Here is a 22,156-nt window from a genome sequence, read left to right on the forward strand (position 1 = left end):
TTCACTTTAAGCCTGGAACAGAATGCACTTCCTCCCTCCGCAAGATAGTCTGAAGTTGTATCACGCACAGCATCAGGCTGAGAGTCTGGTGCTCCACATCACTCCTCTTAGCCCAGAGGCCTGTGAACTAAAGAGGCGAGTGTTTGCTCCCTGTGCCCGGAGCCCCTCCTCCAGAGGCAAAGAAAAACTACACAATATGCAGTTGAGGAATGGGCACAAAGTAACCACAATTAGCATTCCCATTGGAAAAGGGGAAGGATGGGAGGCCCAAAGTGGTCCAGAGTAGATTCTTCCTTCTGGGCAAATGCTGTGAGATCATCTTCTTGTGAGGGTAAGCAGCATTCCTTGATTGTTGCTTGAATATTCCTTAATTGCTTGATTCTTGGAGCAGCACCCACGTCTGTTGTTGTCTGTGGCTCCTGGCTTCACCCCCTGGGAGTTTCTGTCCTTTCCATTATCCTTCTTGCCTGCTTCCAAAGAGAGTATCAGAAAGTACGCCCCTGTTCAATGGCTGAGATCCTGGTCCGTGGCAGCTTGGGGGCCAAGGGCTGTTTTACGGCCCTACTTTTGGCAATGTAGCGCTCTCAAAATCATGTGTAAAAATGTATTTGACTTGACTGTGCTTTTATTACATACCTTAAAAAATGTTTTTGAGTCCCAACTGCATAGGCCACAAGCCAGTGCCACGATTCTTCTGAGGCCTGCCTCTACCTACCCCCTTCCCTTTCCCTCTGCCTCTCTCTTTCGCTTTCACCTTAATTTTAGGCATTTTGAGTCAATCAGGTTTCCATGAGAGGAAAGCTTGATTTTGTCCTTCATCTGTGAGGTATGATCTTAATCCACTCAGAGTTTAACAAATGCTATGTGATGGCCACGTCTGTGATTTGATCTCTGTTCTGAGACAGTGTCTTTAAGGCTGTGCCTTTGATTGGGTCTTTGACCTAAGACTATGTCTTAATGGCCACATCCTCAATTTGGTGAGAAAATAATTCCATTTTGCAACTCAGCAAGTCCAGGGCCTTCAGGACCCTCACCATTCTGCTTGCAGACTGCTCAGTTCTTCCCAGAGCTCATTTTTTCCCCCTTGTAGCACCCTGTGCAATCCACCTTTGCTCTTGAGGAAGTCACATTTCCTCTCTTCTCCCTGGTACTGCCCCCAGCCCCCATGCAGTGTGTTCCTCAGGATGTCCCCGTCACTGAGAGGTAAGGCTGCAGCAGATGGTGGCAGAGCAGAAGGAAGCTGCCCCTCAGGAAACACAGGATCCTGTGCCACGTTTATCTCCGCTTTCGCAGGCCGGCGGGGGCAGGGGGCTCTGCTGGGCAGTGTGCTGGCCCCGGGGAGCTGAGCTGCTGCACACGGGGCCCTGAGCTGGCTTTAGGTTTACCAGGGCTCCCTGGGCACCGCAGTCTGGAAGCTGGGGCCTCTGGGTGGAGCTCTGTGGCGGGAGGGGAAGCGCCAGGGCAGGGTGGGGAGCAGAGTGGTTACGAAAGTGGACCCTGGAGTCAGGCAGACCTGGATTCAAATCCTGGCTCTGTCACTTACCTAGCTGACCTCAGGCAAGTCCCTTAACTTCTCAAAGCCTCAGTGGCCTCACCTGTTAGAACAAGAGTAATGATAGTGCCCACCTCTGTGCTGTCGCTGCTGCAGGGACTTCTGCACGGTGCCTGATGCACGGAAGCAATCAGTACCTGCTACCTTTTGTTGATGTTGAGGGACCCCAGAGTCCACGGTGATGACTTCTGCTGGCTCTGGTCTGAGTGATAAAAGGAAAGCCCAGACGATAGAGCCCAATAATTCTGAGTGTCAGTGTGGAAACTGAGTTGCCAGTATTGGCGAGAGGAGGGCCCCCAGCTCTGGGAGGAGGGCGTCTGAGAGACCGAGTAGGGTGAGCAGGTGGTTGAAGGGGGCAGGCCCCCGCCCTTAGCTTCCTCAAGGAGCCTGGCAAGTGAGCATCCCTGGTTCAGAGGGGGCTGGTCACCCCGCACACCTCCCTGAGTCCTCCCGGGAGGCCAGGAGACAAGGGTCCTAAATGAAGGCTGCAGAGGAGCCTGGGTTGCTGGGAATGGGGATCTGGAGAGAGAGCCCGCCCAGCATGCTAGAACCCTATGGAGAATTAGGTGTCAGCCACCAGGCGTCATGTTTGGAAAAGAGTAGATGTTCATCCCCAGCTGCACTGTCCCTGTGACTGTGGTCACATTGGGGTCCGCAGGCTCCACCAGCTGCCGACGTAGGCGATGAACCCAGGAACACAGGCTCGCCCCATTCTCAGCCTGTTCGCTGTTTGTCCCGTGGGAGCTGCACTATATACCGGACACGGGTCGCTGCCCAGAGCCCGCTCCCCAGGCCCCTGGTGGCTCTGCGTCACCCCTCCTCCACCCGCTGCCAGGAGTCTGCAGGATCGAGAACCAATCAAAAGCCAAGTGGCTGGAGCCCACATTTGGAGCTGTATTAGGCGGTTCTATGAAAGATCTGAATGGGGCACAGCAGCCTGGTGGGGGAGGTTGTGGGTTAAGTAGTGGAGGGCCCGGGTTCTAATTCCCACAAGGGAAGAGGGCAGGCCTGAGCCTGGGGCCAGCCCAGGGGAGGGGCCTTGCGCCTCCTGGGGCAGCAGATGCCCTCAAAGTCACACTCGTTGGGTAACACCGTGAGAAAGAGCACTTCGTAAGGAAAGCTGTCTGTCATACTGGATTTCCCTCCCTGAGTAACACATAGATTCTGCTAACCCTTTTCTGATGGCAAGTGCACCTTTCCCTGTTCCTGGTGCTGCGAGGAGCACGTGTGCCCCGAGTCTGAGGACACTGCTGTAGACAGAATAATGCCCCTCAAAGATGTCCGATCCTAATCCCCTTGCATGGCACAGGAGATTTTGCACGTGTGATTAAGTTAAGGATTTTGAGATGAGGAGGCTTAATCCTGGATTATACGGTTGGGTCCAATGTAATCTTAAGGGCCCTTATAAGTGAGAGAGGAAGGCAGGAGGGTCAGCACGAGAAACTAAGATGTGACGGCGGAAGCAGGGGTCAGAGAGAGGCGGAGAGCCGTCAAAAGGTGCTAGGCGGCTGGCTCTGCAGGTGGAAGAAGGGGCATGAACCACAGGGCGCAGGCAGCCTCTAGATGCTGGAAAAAGACAAGGAAATGGATTCTCCCCTTGACCCTCCAGAAGGAACACAGCCTGGTGACACCTAGATTTTTAGTATAGTGAGGCCCCCAGTGGACTTATGACCAGAGCTACAGGAGAACTTGTGTTGTTTTAAGCCACTAAGTTTGAGTTAATTTGTTACAACAGCAACGGGAAACTAACACAGACACTAAGAGCTGAGTTTAGGCTGGATGAGATGACGAGCACAGGGTCTGTCCCCCACCTGCCCTAGAGCCCCCCACCCTGTCCCCTGCTGTCGCGCCTGACATGCCCTCCAGCCACTGATCCTCACCAGTTCTCCTGTATCTGTTTCCTGTTATTCCTTTGCTCTTTAATACCCAACACTTCTGCTGGTGTGTCTTCTCAGGCATCCTCCACCCTCTCAGCGTCCACTTCCTTCCGAGTTGCGTCCAACAGCAGATTGGGAGCAAACAGAGGGGATAGCAGGTCACTGAGGAATAATCATGTCTCTCTGATGCAGTCTACAGAGTCACAACCGGAGATTTGTGACAACAGTTCCCCTCCACTGGGTGGCATTTCTGGCTTTATATCAGTGTTCCAGAGAACAAAACCCCTGGAAGGCCGAGTGCCAGCTGAAGGATGGGTTCCGTGTGCTTTCAGGGCACAAAGGAGAATTCATTCCACTCTCTTGCCTGCATAGAAGGTCAGCACCACAGTGGAATCTGTGAGCTTTTTTCACGTATTTTTTCAGAAATACCTTTGGCTTTGGTGTACTCAGAGAGCAAGCCCTCAACCAACAACTTCATCGTGGTTTAGGGAAGACAGCATGTGATTGGCACCTGGCTTTGTTGAGAGGAACCTTCAGACTGTGGTGATGGGTGGGGGTGCAAAGGTGTTGGGGAGTCATCAGCTTCAGTGTTTTGCTCTTTGTAAGGCTTTGGGAATCTTCCATGAATAGGCCAGCCTTTGCTCCGGGTGGGCCGCATCCCAGAACCTGATTGATCCACACATTCCCAGACCTTTTAGCAACTTGGAAAAACAAATCAGCTCTTTAATCAAAGAGTTTAGCACTGACAGTTATCATGGGATTGGGCATTGCAAGGCTGTTATAAGGAGAATGAGGCAAAGACAGAAATGGAGACAGACCAAGACAATGACACTTACCTTGCCAGCAGCGACATGAAACTGGTAACTGGGTGTCGAGTGGTCCCTCTGCACTGGGGCCCGTTTCCCCACCTGCTACCCAGATGTTCCCTGCGGATCTGTCCACTTACTTCTACCTTGTGCCTCTGGTTGGTTCCAGGCTTGAACATCGCCACAGGTCTGTGCTTTACATGACTTTACACTGAGGTCTTGCTCCATTCAGAAACAAGGAGAAATTATTTCATGAGTGATTCCAAAAAATTCTCTTAGTAAGAGTTGGTTAGAAAGTAGGAGTTGGTTAGCAAAGGTAGTTGGTTAGCAGACAGTCCTCAGAATTTGCAAAAAGATATCAATTTTCCAGGTAATTCCAGACTAGGATGTGGCACAGAGATGGCAGCTCCTTGAAAGGGATGCCAAGCAGCCCTGACCGCTGCCTGCAGCCCCTCCCACCCACCCCTCCCCAGGTGCGCAGCCAGAGGACTTCTGTGTGCCTGGCCTCTGCAGCTGGGATGCCGGAGGGCCTGGCCTCTCAGCAGCCATGGTTAGTTAACTGCGCACAGTGTGAGGGTTTGGTCTTCTGCAGCAGATAGTAAACTGGCCCCACACACTAGACCAAATCCCCTAAGCACCAAAATCACTATAGTCCCCACCTCCACCTCACCCACCCTGCCATTGCCAGCTCAAAGTAAGAAACAAAACTAAACCATGAGGCTGAAATGAAAATGATTCCTTTGTAGAGTTGTTGATTACAAAATTTCAGGTAAGTTTCTTGACACTAAGCATTTCTCACTGATCTAGGGACTTGCTTGGCTCCTAAGCCTGGGGTGTTGCGCTAGACTTTATGGTCATGGTTTTTGAAGTGTGATAGAACTGGGATTTAAACCCAGTTCTGCCTCTTTCTCCCACATGACCTTGGTAAGTCATTTAACCTGCTCACTTCCCTTGTCCTCCAGGGGGGAGGACTGGTGTCTTCCTCACAGAGTTATTAGGCTCTAAGCTATGTTTACGGAGTGCTTGCTCTATACTGGACACGTGCACCATGACGTTTAATGTTCACAGCGTCCTCATTGTGGACAGGTGTGTGTTTGGGGTGGGGGTATCACTGTTCCTATTTTAGACGTAAGTTATAGACTCAGAGAAGCTAAGTGACTTACCCAAGGTTACAGCTAGAAAGTGGCACAGCTGTGGCTCCAACCCAGGAATCAACCCAGACTCAAATGTCTGCTTTCTTAACCACTGAGCTAACGCCCACTATGTGCCCAGGAGGCCTTGCACACAGTAGGTGCTCATGCAAATGAGTGAACAGAGAGAGAGCCGTGAGGAGTATGTCGGGTCTCAGGCATGGAACCTTGGTTCCCGTGACCTTGGCATGACAGCTAGGCAGGCAGACCGTGTCCTTGGGGGTTGTTCCAGAGTGAGGCTGGGCAGGAGAAGGCCCTTTGGGATGCCCGAGCTGTCTTCCTCTTCCTCTTGGGCAGGCATCTCTGAAGTTTGAGACCGGATCCTGGATCCTGGAGGCGGGCACGGGGTTGCTTAGATTCAAGGGGTAAGTTCAAAGCAGAAAGGAAGCTCTCTTAAAAACGAAGGGCAGCATGAGTGTCAGGGCCAAAGGAGGATGGTTGAGAATTCCTAGTAAAACTTTACAGCTTCCGCATTTTCCCTCCTCTAAATCTTCCCATGAAAACCGTGCGTCTGGGGGGCCGTCTCGGCTGAGTGAGGGCAGGAGCCACCCATTAGCCCAGTCAGGGAGGGCTTTCCGGCTTCATTAGTGCCCGCCCATGGTCTGGTGGACAGCAGCCTACTTACTGGGGGCCATACTCCAGGCCCAGGGGCGAAGGGAAGGGGTCACAAATGCCCACAGTAGCCAGGTGGCACCCACGCTGCCCTCCAGCCCTGCTGGACTGCATCTGGGCAGAGGAAGCTCAGCTGTTGTCCCTTTTACACGTATTGACTTAGTGGAGTGCAAACATGTTAAAAGTTCACTTTCTCCTTTATAGGAGTCTATAAAAAAGCTCTTAAACCGGAGTCCTAGGGCTTCAGTGAGACAAACGTAGGCTCGGGCCCTGGGGAGGGCACAGTACCTCCTTCTGCCTACAGCACAGGGTGTGATCCTGTTTAGGATGCTGCTCTAGCTGGAAGCGTGGAAGCCCCGGTGTAGCCAGCATGACTGCAGTGGACGCCCACCTGTGGGCACAGCGGTCCTGATGCAGGGGCTGCCCTAGGCCTGTAGGCTGTTTGAGCCCAGAGCCCGGCACTCATTTGTTCACTCAGCCCCAGTGGATAGACAAGTGAATAGACACCTGATGTCCCTTTTAACACTGTTGACCCGATGCGGCAGAGGGCCACACTCCCTGAAGGGGGTTGATCCATTTTCTCCCCCGTGGTGTGAGCAGGTCCTTCTAGGAACTAGGGTGGTTGATGCAGCCAGGGCAGCCCTACTGGCAAGGAGTCGCCTTCACAAACAAGTCTGAGCCTCCCTGAGAGGAGAAAGTCCTCAAAGCTAAGTGAAAGGCAGGCAGGGAGCTGACACCTTTTGGAAAGAGCAAGCATCTCTCTGGGTGCAAACCTAGCTAAAGCACAGGAGAAGGTTAGGCTGGGATCTGCACCTGAGGGGAGGCTGGCTTTCAAGTTAGAGCTAGTTTTGCCATTCCACCTTGCTTGAGTTCCTGAGTCTATTTTGCCTTGAGTAAAATGGAGATATGTCACTAACTGTAGAGTATTTGATGGTGGTGATGGTGAGGGTGGAGTGCTAAATGTCATAATGAATGTGCGGCACCCAGCACAGTGCCTGGAACACAGAAATGATCTGTTCCTGGATATCACTCTTTCCACCATCATGATTATCAATCACTGTCATTGTCTTTATTGGTAGCTTAGAACCATTTGGTGGTGGAAATGCCCTGGCTGTCATTTTTGCTCCATACACTGAATTAAATAGTATGAAAAGCTCGGGGCATTGCTCTGAAGGGCGCCATGGACTCATGTCCTGGAACAGGTGGCTACTGAGTACATGTGGCTACTGAGCACTTACAATGTGACTGGTGGAAATGAGGAACTGAATTCTTAATTTTATTTAGTTTGATTTAATTTAAATTTAACCTCATGGAACTAATGGCTACTGTGTTGGACAGCACAGTTCTAGAAGGTTCCCTCCAAACTGGACATCGTCCAGCTCCTCTCTGAGCTGTGATAGCACCCGATGGAGAAGGGCTTGCCAATGACTCCAGCACCCTCAACCACATACAGTAAGTTTTGGGTTAGAATGGAGTGTGGTACTGATAACCACCTGGCCGGGTTCCCTTGAACTTGAGCCACATGGAGATGAGCTGGCTACTCTCAAACACTGACCATAGCCAGAGTTTGGATTTTATCCATGGCAGGTACATGACTTCTAATCTTTATAGGAATCAGAGCAATAGAAAGAAATGGCTCACGTTTATTAAGCATTTGTCCCTGACACTATGCTACCAACTCTATTTTAACAGACAAGGGGACCACACCTGCAAGAGGTGAGATGGCTTGCCAGTGCTTCATCCCCTAACAGTTTCTCAGACCATAAAAATAAAGGACTAGTTTGGTTCTGTACTCACAGGACGCCAAAGTGCCGAGGCCATGGGCTACAGAGCAGTGCTTTCCCGGCTGGGGCGAGGTGTAGCTTCCCATTTTACAGCTGTGGGAATGGAGGCTCAGAGGGGTCAGGGGACTTGCCCAAGACCCCACAGGCAGGTGATGAGTCGCTGGGAGGCAGACAGTGCTGAGGGGCTCTGGACCTCCTCTGGTCCTTCTCGGCGTGGATGGGCCCCCTCACCCGTGAGGCGCATGCGCTTGGGCGGCAGGGCGGGCACGGCCGGGAGTGGGGTGGTCCGGTCTCCGCCGAGCGGAGTGTATCAGTGTGGTGCTGACAGCTGACAGCCTTAATGGGCACATTGTCCCCTCACTGCCGAGAGCGCCGCCCGGCCACTTCCTCACACGCCGCGTGCTGGATGAGCTCATGTCTGAGGCTGCGGGCGGCTCGGGGCGGCCGAGCTGGGCTGCAGGGAGGCCCGGCGGCCGGAGAAGCCCGCGCGGGCTGGGGCGGCGGAGTCGTGAAGCGGAACGTTGTAATGAGCGACGCCGGCTGGATTTATGGGGCTGCGCACGTGCGCCTGGCCTTCCTGCGAGGGCCTCGCCTGGGAACAAAAACAAGTCCTGGCCCGGGAACGGCGCGACTGGGTCTTAACAAGAGCCCACTAATTACCTGAAGGCCCCGGCCGGGTCCCCAGCCTGCTGAGGAGCAGGGCTCGGGGCTGGTTCCTGTGTCAGTTTAGGCTTTGCTGGAGCCCTGGGTGTGTACCCGGGAGACCCAAGAGGACGCCCGAGGAGAGTGGCTCCCTGGCCGGGTGGCATTGTGTGCAGGTTGCTAATCCCCTCCTCATTTTTCCTCATCTGTGAAATGGGATAATAGACCTTTTGAGGCTATTGGGAGGTAGCATACTAGAAAGAACAAGCATTGACTTCAGAGTGACCCATTCCTGGCTTTGAATCCTATTCTGCCAGATTCCTGCTGTGTGGCCTGGCTAAGTCACTTCACTTCTCTGATCCAAGCTCCCTCACCCAAAAAGTGGGGTTAATCATGTTCATTCTCAGGGTCTTAAGGAAACTTAAATAAGAGAACGTGTACAGGCTCCTCAGTGTGCCTAGTCGTCACACAGTCCTGTCTCTGCCTGTGTTACTGTTGTTTTCCACCCGAACATGGAGGTGAGAGACGGGATCTCGAAGGCCCCGCACCATTGTGATTCTGCCCCTGTGCCGTGGCGGTCCTGTCAGGGGCATGCTGGAGACGCGCAAGGGCCAATGTGCCCCATGTGCTTGTGATCACAGGCCTCTCTCTCCTGGTGGAGGAGCCTGATGGTACCAGAATCCAGGCCTTGAACTGAGCGGGCAGCGGGACTGGTCCTCCTGCCTCGGAGTTGGGGCTGTGAGAAGCTTCCTGACTCAGACTTGTGTGTTGGGTCTTCAAGAAATGCTGCTGGTGGCTCTTCAAAGACACCTGTCCTGTGGCCAATACCTTTGCCTGTACAATGTGTGCCCCCAGCCTCACTGGCTCACAGGCAAGGGCTGAGGCTTCTCCTGCACACGTTTCCCATTGTTTTTCCCCTTGATTGATACCATGGATTTAGCATCTAGCCGTAAAGTTTCCATGTCCACTCCCTTCTAATATCAAGAGCCAGGGCAAGCAGCATTGGCAGCTGCCATGGGATCCAGGCTGTGGTTAGTAGTGCTGCAAGCTGGGGCTGAGTGGAGGCCTCTTGCCAACATGAGACTTCACTCTGCCACCACTCTGTGTGCACGCGAAGCCAGAGATCCCACGGGGTGTTACCTGGGCTGACTTCTACAGAACCAGAGGGTCAGAACTGCCACATTTGCCCCAGTCTGCCCACTGCCTTGAGTCAGGTGCTCTGCCTAATGCTGGTCTTTGAGGTCCTGGTGGGCTCCGCCTGACCAGTGATTGTTGCGGCCCCTCAGATATAGCCCTCCCCTCATGCCCTGGACCCTCTGACGGTGCTGCAGGGTGCGAGGGCCCTGGTGTCTGGCCTCGTCGGGGGTGGGGTGGGTCTCCTTTGCTGGCTCACTGCTGGACGCCCAGAGTCTAGTACTGTGCTCTCAGCCCAGAGGGCTCCGGGGATGTGTGTGAATGAATGATGCTTGCTGTCTTGCTGTCTGGTGGGGAGACAGCCATGTCAGCATATCACAGATGTCCAGTAGGCACAGTGCTGTGACTAGTCGGTGTGCAGGCTACTCCGAGGGAGGACACCTGGCTGGACAGCAGGGTCAGGGAGGGCTTCCTGGGGGAGATGGAAGGGAGATCAAAGAGCAGAGACCTGAAGGGTTGAGCAGGATTACAAATAAAAGGTGGCAGTAGCATTTTCCAGGCTGAGAAACTGGCATTTGTGAAGGTCTGAAAGTGAGGTATGAGTGGCCTGAAGCAGGGTTGGCACAGGTGGAAAGAGGAGTGGGGGTGGAAGGTGCGGCTGGAGAGGACAACCAGTCTTCCTTGAGTCCCAGGCTGGTGTCGACTTCAGAAGGCAGCTTCTGAATTCCCTTGGGTCCCGTTTCCTTATCCATTTTATAAACGGAGACACTGACCATCATCTAGGGTGCAGCAGTGTGCATGCAGGGCTTGCACGCTGGAAATGGCTGAGTTGGGTGTGGTGATGGTTTCAGGGTGGTGCCCTCTGAGAAACCCTGGCGTGACTGGGGACACACGAGGCCTAGGGGGTTAGACGACGGCCCCCTGGGAAGTGAGGTCCTCTGGGTGTCATCTCCATGGGTGCCGTCAACATCCTCCCAGGTGTTTGGATTGGCCCATAATTAAATCCTGGAAGAGCTGTCAGTGGCTGTTGACAAGCATATCGTAGGCACTTGGCTTAGTGAAAGTTCCCTCAAGTTGGCCCAGCCCCTGCCCAAGGTGGCATCTCCCTGCAGAGGCTATGCGGCCAGACCAAGTAAGTGCGTTCTCTCCTGGGGCTCGGAGGCCACCTCAAGGTGGGAATCCGTAGCCAGGACCTGCATGGGGCCTAATGAGGAGCTGCCAGGGTTCAATTACGTGCTGGGCCTCGGCTCTGCGCTGTTTGACTGACAGCTCATTACCCTGCTGCCATTTTGGGGCAGTGGAATTTAATCTCCCAGATGGGAAGCAAATCAATTTGCCCATCAGCCACAGCTGAGCCTATGTGAACTCAACTCTAATTTATTCTCTTAAGCTTAGGGAAGCCTTGTCGTTTCAAGGTACAGAAATATCAGGTTTCCCAGCCAGCCTGGGCATGGAGTGCACAGGCAGATAGGTTGAGGAGGTTGAGCCTGGGCAAGCTGTGGTGGTCAGCCAGGTCTGTGCCAACAACCTGGCTCCAAGGACACTAGGGTTCTCTCGCCCAAGAGGCCAGGCCTGTCTGTGGTAAGGTTGTATGTGGGAATCGGGGAGGTGTGACATCTTATGTCATTGAGATCAAGGCCGCCTACCCAAGAGCTCAGGCCCAGAAGGAACTCCTGCCAGCAAGGAACATATGACCTGCCCACACATGTTCTGGGGCCACATTCCTCCGTGCTGGGGTTATGGCTCTGGTTTCTGGGCTTTGGACACACAAAGATTTGGAGGGTGGTGTTGTGGGACTCTGAGCTCTCTGCCCTCCCTAAGGTGTCATAAACCCACAGCCTAGACAGTGACCTTTAATTTGTGATGCTGGGACAGTTTCCAAGACCATGGAGGCTTCTTCCCCAGTGACTACCTTACCTGCGCCGTGTGCTGCAGGGCACATCATGGTGCCCTGTCTGTAGTGGGTGCTGGACCCCAGTGGGCTCTGGAGGGTAGCCTGGGTGCCCCCGCTAAGCATGCTCAAAGTACTCTTAGCAGAAGATGTGCATTTGCTGTGTGAAACAGGCCAAGGAGGGCCTCTCTGATGAGAAATCTCAGCTATTTTATAGGAGACAGAGTCCGGACTGATTCTGGTCAAGTGAGATGTTTTTCTGCAGGTCTCTTGATTGTGCACACTGCTGACACGGAGGGCCTGGAGTCTCCCTCCTTAGGTGTGTGAATGTAGGTGTGCATAGGTGTAGGAGGGCGGGGGTCAGCTGGTGGAGAAGGGGAGTGAGGGGAAAGTGCCTTCTATGGAGAGAGTGTTTCTGAGACTCTTTCTCTGAGTTTGACAAAGCAGCCCCGGCTGGGTTGGTTTTTAGGGGTCAGGGAAAGGCCAGACTATTTACACACCTTTGCTGAGGAGCATGGAGGGGCGGTGATGGGGCCCGGGATTAATGAGCAGTTTTATTGCCTCGCCTGTCAGGAGGGTCATGCGATATTATTTTGATATCGGGGCCCTCAGAAGCAAACACAACGGGCTCGGTTATAAATGGAAGAAAAGCCAAAGAAAAGGCAGCCTCACCCCTTGCCCTCGAGCGTTTCCCTTTCTTCTCAGCCAGGGTGGGGCCCAGGACCCTTGTCCCACCCCCAGCACCTTCAGGTGGATCGCTCCAAGGCGGCACCAAGGCCAGCTCCCAAGATAACGTTGGCCGGTGGCGCCTGGCCATGAAAATTAAACATCGCAGTGGCTAATGAATAAATCGGCCACGCCGTCCCCCAGCTGCTACGGCCTCCGATGAGAGCTGGACCACGTAGGGTGACTGATGCAGCCTGAGTGACATGTAAGGAAGTAAGGGGATTACTGTCCCCACCCTGCGCTGTCTGGCCCAGTCTCCCCCCCTCCCCAGAAAGGCAGACTCGAGAACAGACTAGAACAGAGCTTGGGATCTCGAGGGGCATGACAGGAGGAGAGAGGGAAATTACTGCCCGTCTTCCCTTCCTGTCTTGCCCTAAGTGTAGCTGTGACCACACATGGCCACTGGGCGCTGAACAGGAGGGAGGAATTCTGGGCTTCTCAGCACAGAGACACAAGCAAGTGCCCCTGGCTGGGGTCGAGATGCCTGTGCGCTGTCTTGTCACTTGTCACCCGTCACCTTGCTCTGTTGGCCTAGGAAGTTCCAGCCTTTCCTGCCAAGTCTGGCTCTAGGCTATCTGCTGCAGGAAATGCTCCCTGAGCGCCCTGAGCAGTGGGCACAGCTCCTCCGCTGAGCCTCAGCCTGTGCAGCAGCCACAACTTTGGGTCGCCCATGCTGCTGGGCAGAGGCACAGTCTCCCCTGCCTTTGCAGTAGGCCCTGAGCCGAGTCCTCATTCATAGTAAGCACCCGGTAAATCCTTGTTTGCCACTGGATTGTTAAAATACACTTTTTTTTTTTTTTTTGGCCTATCATCCAACAGGTTCTATGTATGCCCCCAGGGCCAGCTGCACAGGACCTGTCAGTGAGTAGGCCAGAAGGCCTGCCTCACTGAAGCAAAATATGGGGGTGTCTACCAAAGGAGAGGTCAGTCCAGGGGTGGGGACAGAGAGAGGAGCTTCACTTGTAGAGTCAGATAGCTGGGTTCAAACCCCAGCTCCACCACTGACAGCTGTGTGACCTTGAGAAATGCACTTCACCTCTCTGTTGTATTTTTCTCATCCTAAACTACAATAATATGACCGACCTCATAAGGTTACCATGAGAAGTAGATGAAATGATGGATGTAGGGGGGACCAGTGCACACGTGCGTGCGCGCACACATACAGTGGTTATTACTGTCTGTGCAGTCTCCGTTGGAGCCATGGCACAACACAGTGCCTGTGTTAGAGCTCAGATGTTCTTTAAAGGAGTTCATGAGGCACGCTGAGATCGTCATGTTTATTCAGCACAGCTGCCGAGGGCAAGGATGGCTTCTCAGAAATAAGCGAGAGGGGTGTCTTCTGCAGCTGCCACTGTCACCGGCTGCATCACAGGCGTGGTGGCCGTGTGACAGTGGGGTGAGCAGCTCTGCCCCACAGCACGCACCGCGTGTTTGCCTCTGACACAGCTTGAAGCAGAAACGAGGGCGGGACAGCTGCTGCTTCTCAAGGACCTGCATTTCTCCCCTTTCACAGAATAATTTCACTTTTGGTAAACTTTTCTAACTGCAAACTTGTCATTTTTGGTGAATTTTACTACCTGCAGATGTGTCTATTTCAAGTGGTTCCTTGCAGTTATACCATTTTTTTTTTTTAAGTGATGAAGTTTCCTTTTTTCCCTGTGAACATGAGGCTGACCTCAGAGAACAGTGTTTGATCCCAGATTTTAAAAAACCGGGCAGTTTTAGAGGTGGTGGGGATCCCAGGCTGGGGGATGGCTCTCTTTTCCTCGGTTTCATTGAAAAGAATTTCTTCAGTGAGCCTACATCTCAAGGGCACGACACACTCTGGATTATTGCAAGTTTAGAAACATTTAGGTGATTATGGTAAATAATTCACGCAAATCCTGACGAATGCGGTCCATTCTTTTGTGTGGGCTCGAGGAAGTGCAGAAACTGGCTGCCCTTTCCTGACTTTACTTCCCAGTCCTTTTAGCGACATCTAGTGGAGGGTCTCTGCTAAATACAGGATTGGCTTCCGAGGTGTTCCTTCTCCAAAGTGAAGGAAGTGCGGTTCACCTAGAAGCCATTCAACCTTGTTTCCATCTGTGTGTCAATTTCTAAGCTGGAAATGCCATCGAGGCCAAATGGACTCCCTTTGTTGCTGATCAGATTGTGCCATTGGTGGCCCTATCACTGCCTTTCTCTGTCTCAATCTGGTTGTCACTTACTAGTAGTGTGATCACAAGCAAGTTACTCAGTCTCTCCCAGCCTCAGTGTTCTCAGTTGTAAAATGGCTCTAACGAAAGGACCTGCCCTATAGGATTATCACAGACAGAATGAAATGATGTCCATAAGAGAATAAACGCAGTGCCTGGCACACAGTAAATAACGTCTCACCAGCTCACGATAGCCACAGCTTACTTTCGTCACCCCGCCTGCTGCAGAAGCACTGCTCTTGGGTGAATGACAGTATGGTTTGCCAAGGCAGTTTGCAGATATTATTTATGGAGTGCTATCATTTTAAAATGCATCTTCTTTTAAAGACAACGATAAACTTTCTTTTTGCCAAAATCTCATCAAGAAGCAGGAATATGTAACCTAAACCTGGTGAAGATCTTGGGGGAAAAAATGTAAGCATCTTAATAAGACCTTACATTTAGATGCTCAGTCTTTCAAGTGTGATTAGAAGTTGTTGGTTTTTCATTGAAAAGGTTCGTAGTGTAGTGGCTTAGGACTTCTGTTTCGATTTCATTAGGCACAGCTTGGAAAGGAGAAACAAGCCTTTACGTTCATCCCTGATGCACAGTGTGCTGCTGTTTCCTCCTGGGTATAGTCTGCTTTAGAATCTGGCATGTTTCTTCTTAAAGAGACAAAAGCAGTCTTCTGTGCATTTTAGGCAAATTTAGATTAAGGTGAAAGTACCTTTTGAAGCAAATAGTGTCTGTGTTTTGCTAATGAGTTTAGATACCCAGAGTTTAGCTCTGCTGGTGCAGCTGGGATCATCCCTAAACACCCATGGCTTCGCGAAGGCATGCAAATAAAAGCTGCCAGCCTATCTGGGGGGGCCTTGGTTGTGGCAACTTGCCCTTGGAAAGCTGCTGGCAATGGTGACCCCATCCTGTCAGGACAGGAGACCCAACATATCCCCAGCAGAACGCTCAAGGCTTCTGTAACTCCATCTGGCAAGTGGCCCAGGGCTCTGGGATCATCAGGAGAGACCGGGCTCAGAGTCTGGAGATATGGGCTGGGGTACCAGCCTGCCACTTGCCACCCACACGGTTTTTGGTACATCTGCTTCCTTATCCATGAAACGGGGGTCACACCCTTGCCCAAGTGTCACAAGGGTGAAAGGAGAGCCTATCCATGAACTCCCTTTAGAAGCCATCGGGGTTGAAGAGGTTCCCCCCACCCTGGGCTGCAGTGGCCGCTGTGGTGCTTCCTGGGAGTGGGCTGCCCCATTCAGTGTCCCCCATCATGTGACAAGAGAAACCAACTTAGGGCTCAAGGGCACAATAACTTGAAACACACAAGTCACAACAGTTCAACATTTTACTAAATCAATTCACACAAATTCCAAATTGCAAATATAATTAAGGACAACAGATTCTGTTCTGCCTTTTAAATCTTCCATTTTCAAATCCATCATTAAGACAAAAAGTAAACAGAAATTAAGTTTGCTGCAAATTCATGATTTTTCTTCTTGAGGGGAAAAAAAAGGAACATTATAGTAAAAAGAACGCCACTGGGTGTACGATAAAAGCACCACGACACACGGTTACAAAATGGGACTTTTCCTGGACTCTGCCCCACGTAGAGGACACTGCTCTCCTCACTGCTCTGCGTCAAGCAGGTTTCATTAAAATAAAACTATAAAATCTCCTAGGTTACACTAAAGTCAGACACGGTCTGGAACACAGTGCTTAACAACAGTAATGCCAACTATCAGTGCTAAAGTAAAAACATTTTAGAAGGTCAAAAACAATTAAACTGGAAACCAAAACCTTATTTTCCCTAGATGAGCAAAACTGAAAATGAAAGGGTTCCCGCCTCCCAGTAGGAGTGGAGCGGATTTTTTTTTCTTTTCTTTCAAATTGGAGGCGGGGGCACGGTGTGGGCGGGTTCTGCAGTTCCTCAGCCTAGTTGGCGTCCAGCTTGGCCATTTCCTGCACGTAGATGCCTATACTCTCACTGTCAAAAAGCACGAAATACACCGTTTTGATGGAAGAGGACATTGTTGACACGAAGTAACTGGAGATGGCCTTCAGGATCAGCTGGGCTGCCGTCTGCTTTGGAAAACCGTTCCTGAAAGAGAGAGAAGGAACGGTCAGTGACTAGGGAGGCTATGGTTGTCCCGGGGCCCAGCTTCCCCGGACGCCTCCTCCCTCCGGGAGCCCCTTGGGGACCTCTATGCAGTGGTAGCCTCTCGTGGGCCAGTGTCCACAAGCGTTTTGGACCTTTGGCTGCTCACACACAGACATTAGAGAGCCCAGGGTCCCCCGGACAGGGGAAGGATGAGTGGGCAGAGAACTGTGACCCACAGAACATACCACGTGCTCTCAGAGAAAGGGGGCATGACAGGAAGTTTAATGAGAGGCAGCCAGCAAGTCGACAGGCTCTGTGCTTTGTGGCGTGTGTTGTGTGTGCAGTCTCCTACAGGCAGCGTGAGCGCCCACGTTTCTTTTCCCAAGATCCCTGGGACTAGCACAGGGCTTGAGACACATACAGCCCAGGTCCCAAAGCCTCCCCAGCGGTCTCGGCCTCAGAGATGGCTGGAGGTTGGAGCTTCTCCAGGAAGCATGGACCTCTGCCCTGCAAGTAGAGGGTTACATCCTTCACGCTGGCCTTTAGGTTTCATGGGTGCCAGAAATCCACCACCCAGCACACACCAGCTTGGACCACCCTGTAGGCCTGGGCGTCAGGGAGCTGCATGTAGGGAAGAACTCTGGGCCAAGAAGGCTCTTCATCTCAAGGGACGGCATCCAAGTCTCCAGGCCAAATCGGTGTGAACTTACATACATTTCCATTTAAAGTCAGTGTCACGTGGCAACCTCGGAGGCAGGGGCCCAGAACTCAGGCAAGCATCTGAACTCAGGACTAGGAAGATTGACACTCCTTGCTGCGTGTGTGCCCAGGCCATTCCTGGTCCACACTGCAGGTGCAGGAGCCAGGTGACCCAGGATGACAATGGCAGGAACTTGGCAACTTGCCTAGAATGGGGACAATTACATGGGCTTTGGAGTCAGTGGCCCTGCATTCAAATCCCTACTGACCCCAGTTAACAGTTCAAGATACTGAGTGAGAGGCCAGTGTCCATGCGTTTTTTTTTTTCTTCTTCTTCAGCATATCTACAGTCTTCAATCTGCCAGGAGCCTGTAGGTCCGTTGGTGTCCGAAGTGCTGGGCCAACCTGCCAGTTTCGGTCAGGACTCCTTCAGATGGGGCACCTGCCAGGTGAGAGGCTTTTAAGTGTGTCTGGTGTGGGATTTCTGAGAACACTCCTAGGCTAAGTGCAGCCAGCAGTGAGCCACCTCAGCCGCTTCTCTTGGAAAGTCCCACTGCCTCTACTGTCAGCACTCAAGAGGCTTTCAGAGCCATGGAGAAAACCATTCTTGCGACTTGCTTTTGGGCTTCTCTCAGCTTGATGGACCCCTAGTAACTCCTGTATGCTTTAGAAGTGAAGTTTGTTCTTAGAAGACAAGGGCTGTTTCCCCAGGGCGTGTACCTAGCCTTGCAGAGGGGCCTCGGTCAGTAATAGGGTAGAAGCCAAAGTCAGGTGCCCTCGCATACAGGTGGCACTCCTGCCAGGCAGGAGGCACACGAGACTGAGGACCATATCCTGGTCAGAGGTGTCCCAGGCAGGACAGTGCTACCGGACAGGAGGCTTCCTCCTAAGGGGACCCTGGGAGCTCTATCCACCAGCAGAGTTGGGGCAACCAACAGGAAGGTGGGGATGGAGGTGGTGGGGGCAGTGCAGGAAGAAGGGGAGGAGTGGGGACCCCCCCCCATGGTGGGCCACACCCTTTGCACCCATCCCCACCCTAGGCCTGCAGGCTCAGTCTGGGAAGAAGCTGTTCTCACAACGCCTGGACTCTTTGCAGGAGTCAAGGAGCATGCAGGATAGGCTGTCCAGAACAAGACACGTGCTGGAAGCTCTGGAGGAAGTAACCCTTCTGTTTTGAGGGCTACCCTCCCTCCCCTCAGCCTGACTTCTGAGAGAGGGAGTAGGCCAGCTTTGGTGGAGAGTATGCAGGCACGGGGTCAGTGAAGTAAGGGCTGATTGCAAGCATCTCACAAAGAGCAAATGTTTATTCCTTGGTACAACTAGAGGGGAGGAAAGCTTCAGGAGGTAGTAGAGGACGTCTGCAGGCGGTCCACAAGCCCTGGTATGCTGGGGCACAGCTGGGGCTATGTGATGGGAGTCCCCAGGTCTTTGTGCCTTCTTCACCATCTCAGTCATTCTGTCCTACTGCCATACTGTGTCTGCCTACACAGTCAGATTCCACTTTGAATCCCAGTTGTCCCCCAGCAGGGACATTAACCTCTCTAAGCATTAGTTTCCTCCACTGGCAAACAGGTACCACATGGTGAGGCAGGTGCTGCTTCCCCCTCAAGAGATGGGTCTCTTTAGGAGACTAAGGAGATGTCTAAGCTTCCCATGAAGTCACTCTGGCTGGCAGAGATCTAGGGTCCCAGGACCAAAGCACAGAAGAAGTTTCAGTTCCTTCCTGTGTGGGGAATCACCAGGCTTCCCTGCTCCCGGTGGTGAGCTCACCCTCCAGGGCTGGGCAAGGCAGGCACCCAGGCCGCCAGGGCAGGAGCGTTGTTGAGCAGGCTGGTCAGGGCACCAGAGAGTCCTCTGGGGAGAGGCTGCGTCCTGTGGTTGGAAGGCCCAAGTGGATCTTCTGGAGGAGATAGACTGGGGCCTGACGCTGAAGGCTGAGTAGGGGTAAGTGTGGATGCTAGCTGGACCCCAGTTTTACTTGTGGAGCCAGGCTGTCTTGGCTGTTTAGGAAATGGATAGGGCAGGATGTCTTGGCAGCTTTGGTGACTCGGGCAAAATGTCTGTCACCCAACGCGGACCCTCTTCTGCTGGGATCAGGCTCCCTCCCACTCTGCTCCTGGGCCTCTGAGTAACTGCCCAGCCAGACCCTGCTCCACCCAGAGGTGAAGACCAGGCCATCAGGCTCCTGAGCTGAAAGCAGTGGCCACACGAGGGAGAAGCTAAAATTCAGAAGGGGGCGGTGGTGGGTCCACTGCCCCCACTGAGGGCTCTGCCCTCCAATGCTAGAGGCCTGGGCAGCACAACTCAAGAGAGATCTCTTACCTTCTCTCACTCCAAGGCGCACATGTTTGGGGGTTAATAAGTAATTCTCCCCAGTTCACTTTGTTTCTCTCCTTGATACTTCTCTTCTAAGGTCCATACCTAGGGGATAGGGAGGCTGATGGCTATGCCTGGGCTGGTCAGTTTCAAGTGGTGTTTCCAAGGTTCCCTAAAATCCATGCACATAGTGCACAGGCAGTGGGGTGATCTTCCAGTGGGATGTGAGGAGGTAGGTCTGTTGACCCCAAGGGGGCAGGGGTTCCACGTACGTCATATCGTGAGCACCGAAGCCAAGGACCTCCAAGCAAATTCTGGCTCTACCGAGTACATGCTGTGTGACCTCTGGTGAGTGACTTAACCCCTCTAAGCTTCTGTTACTTTGCCTTTGAGTAGAATTAATAGTGTTACTCACGTGGTAGGGTTGTTTTGAGATACCGCAGATAAAAAGAGTTTTAAAGGGTTTAGCACAGCGCTTGGGGTTCAATGAATACCCATAAGTGGTAGCTTGAGGAAAGCAAACTGCCTTTCCTTCTAGGCTCATAAATCTAAGGAGAAGTTAATCAAAGCCTCAAACTAGCTATTCCCTAAGTACTGCCCCTCCGGAGGGGGGTCGCCCCCTAATGTCAAACAGCCGAGGGAGTAGGGGGATGCGTAAGTACTGTGAGCAGGATGCCCAAGGACAGGATGTCCAGATGCCAGAGGAGGTTTCCAGAGGCTGGGGTTACACCCCAGGGTCTCACTGCTTCCAGTGCGCTATAGAATTCGCCCCTGGGGCCAACAGGCTGGTCATCCTCCACACGCTGGGATGCTGCGCCTAGGCTGAGACAATGTGATCCCACAACTCTTTACCAACATGTCTGCATCTATATTGTTTTAATTCCAATGTGACTTTTATGCTGGAGACACTGGATGCCACGAACAAGCTATTTTATTTCCCCTCCTAAACCCCACTGTGATTTACTGGCCAGCTCTGCTGTAATCCCATTCTGTACTCATGAAAGGAAGGGCAGCTGTTTACATGGCTCTGTGGGGCCAAGTCTGCCTGACAGATGTGGGGCTGGGTAGCTGTGCACATGTGCTGGTCTTTGGCATTCCACCCTCTTAAAAGCTTTCAACTGATTATTTTTTAAAACTTTCTACTCTGTGAAAAATGTAAATAAGTTTGTAATAACAGATGCTCTTTTATGGGAATTACTTTTATGCTTCAATTAAAAATTCCCCAATAGTTATATGAAAGAGTGTGAAATTATTACCTCCAATAAAGGCTCCTATTGCTTCTCTCCTCGGAAGGACCTTTCATCAGAGTAGATCAAAGTGCATCCGAAATACTAATTAACTGAGCCCCAGAACCGTCTGCGAGTAAGGGCAGTCTCATAGCCTCACTAGCTGATAAGGCGGAACAGAGAGGGTGATTCATTTACCAAAGGTCACACAGCAGTGTAGCACCAAATAGAACTTCTATGGGAGACTGGGGGATGGCAAAGTGGGAAGAGCCAGGAAGTAGGCGAATTCTGCTCAGATTCAAAAGCACTTCGTGAAAGAAAGAAAAAGGTCTTGAATTGACTCTGGGACTGAGACACCTATAACACATCTCTCCACAGCTCCTGGGAAAGTTCCACCTGCCAGGTGCTTGCTGATTACCTTATGAAGAATGCTTGTCTTGGCCAGGTAATCTTAGAGTGAACTGAAAGGACTTTTAAGATGCTCTAGCTCTGTCAGCTTTTCTTTCAATATGCATTGAAATGGTGTTCACTTTTTAAATGACATTCAACGTACGCTCTTGACACAAGAGTGACTGCAAAAGTGGACGGCAATGCAAAACAACATGTAAGTATGAGATTGCGTCAGCTCTGCACGTCAGCTCTGCAGACGTTTGGGGGTGAAGTGCTCAAAGCATGAGAGGGCAGAGTAAGCGTGGGGATGCACGAGGCAAGGTGGCATGAGCTTGCACTTGTCCCCTGCTCAGGGTCCCTCCCCACACTCACCTGTGACACAGCTGATATGCTACTCCAGCTTCTTCCTGCAAGTACGCCTGAGAAGAGGGCACACTCACAGCGCAGAGGACTGAGGGGCCCTCGCTCAAAGGAGCCCCGGTACAGGAGGCCTCAGCTGTTCAGCACTGCGAGGTGAGGTGAGGCCACCACAGCTCACATCCAGGAGGGATGTAGGGGAATGCTCATTCTGCCCTTGATAGAGGCTCCAGAGGAGTCTTCCCCTCTGTCTTCCCCATATTCAGTCCTCTGCTGGGTCCTGCCAGTCATGTGTGACTGCTGTCACAGAGAGCCCTGGGGCACGGTGCCTGTAGGCAAGGCCTTCTTGGTACAGCGTCTAAAGGTCTCTTGAACAGACATCCCAGGACAATGTGACAGGGAGCCCACCCAAGGCCAGCTCTGGCAACTTGATTGTGCGACCCTCAGTGATGATATTGTTTAGGGAGGCAGCATTACAAAGCCTGTCCAAGATGAAAATAGCAAAATCCATTCTCCTTCCTCCTCATGGGTTTGGAAGGGAAGTGCTTTGAAAAGAGCCACTTTCTGTATGTACAAGGAATAGTTCTGAGAGCTGTGACTCAGGCTCGCCCAGGGGGACAGTGCAGCCTGCCGTGTCACAGACGTCAGTGTGCTGGGAACTTGTGCTGCCTCT

The 22,156-nt window shown here is 52.3% G+C and overlaps 1 protein-coding gene and 1 long non-coding RNA gene across 15 annotated transcripts in view; one reads left to right on the plus strand and one right to left on the minus strand.

Annotated features, from left to right (window-relative positions):
- Positions 1 to 21,608, plus strand: part of LOC123613271 (uncharacterized) — a 278,819-nt gene extending 257,211 nt beyond the window's left edge. For all 8 annotated transcript variants that reach the window (XR_006720628.2, XR_006720630.1, XR_012505647.1 and 5 more), the window contains 2 exons: positions 17,534 to 17,643; positions 21,115 to 21,608. This is a non-coding gene — a long non-coding RNA (uncharacterized LOC123613271). The remainder of the gene's footprint in view (positions 1 to 17,533; positions 17,644 to 21,114) is intronic.
- MACROH2A1 (macroH2A.1 histone) overlaps positions 15,729 to 22,156 on the minus strand; it is a 76,688-nt gene continuing 70,260 nt past the window's right edge. For 5 of the 7 annotated variants that reach the window (XM_074360706.1, XM_074360704.1, XM_074360705.1 and 2 more), the window contains exon 9: positions 15,729 to 16,495. In XM_074360706.1, the coding sequence (XP_074216807.1) occupies positions 16,330 to 16,495 (166 nt within the window). In that variant the 3' untranslated portion in view covers positions 15,729 to 16,329. Of the gene's footprint in view, positions 16,496 to 17,463; positions 17,637 to 19,516; positions 19,616 to 22,156 lie in introns of all 7 variants that reach the window. The other 2 variants (XR_012505643.1, XR_012505642.1) reach the window with 2 other exon arrangements.

Source organism: Camelus bactrianus, chromosome 3, assembly GCF_048773025.1.
Source record: "Camelus bactrianus isolate YW-2024 breed Bactrian camel chromosome 3, ASM4877302v1, whole genome shotgun sequence".
NCBI classification, from domain to species: Eukaryota; Metazoa; Chordata; class Mammalia; order Artiodactyla; family Camelidae; genus Camelus; species Camelus bactrianus.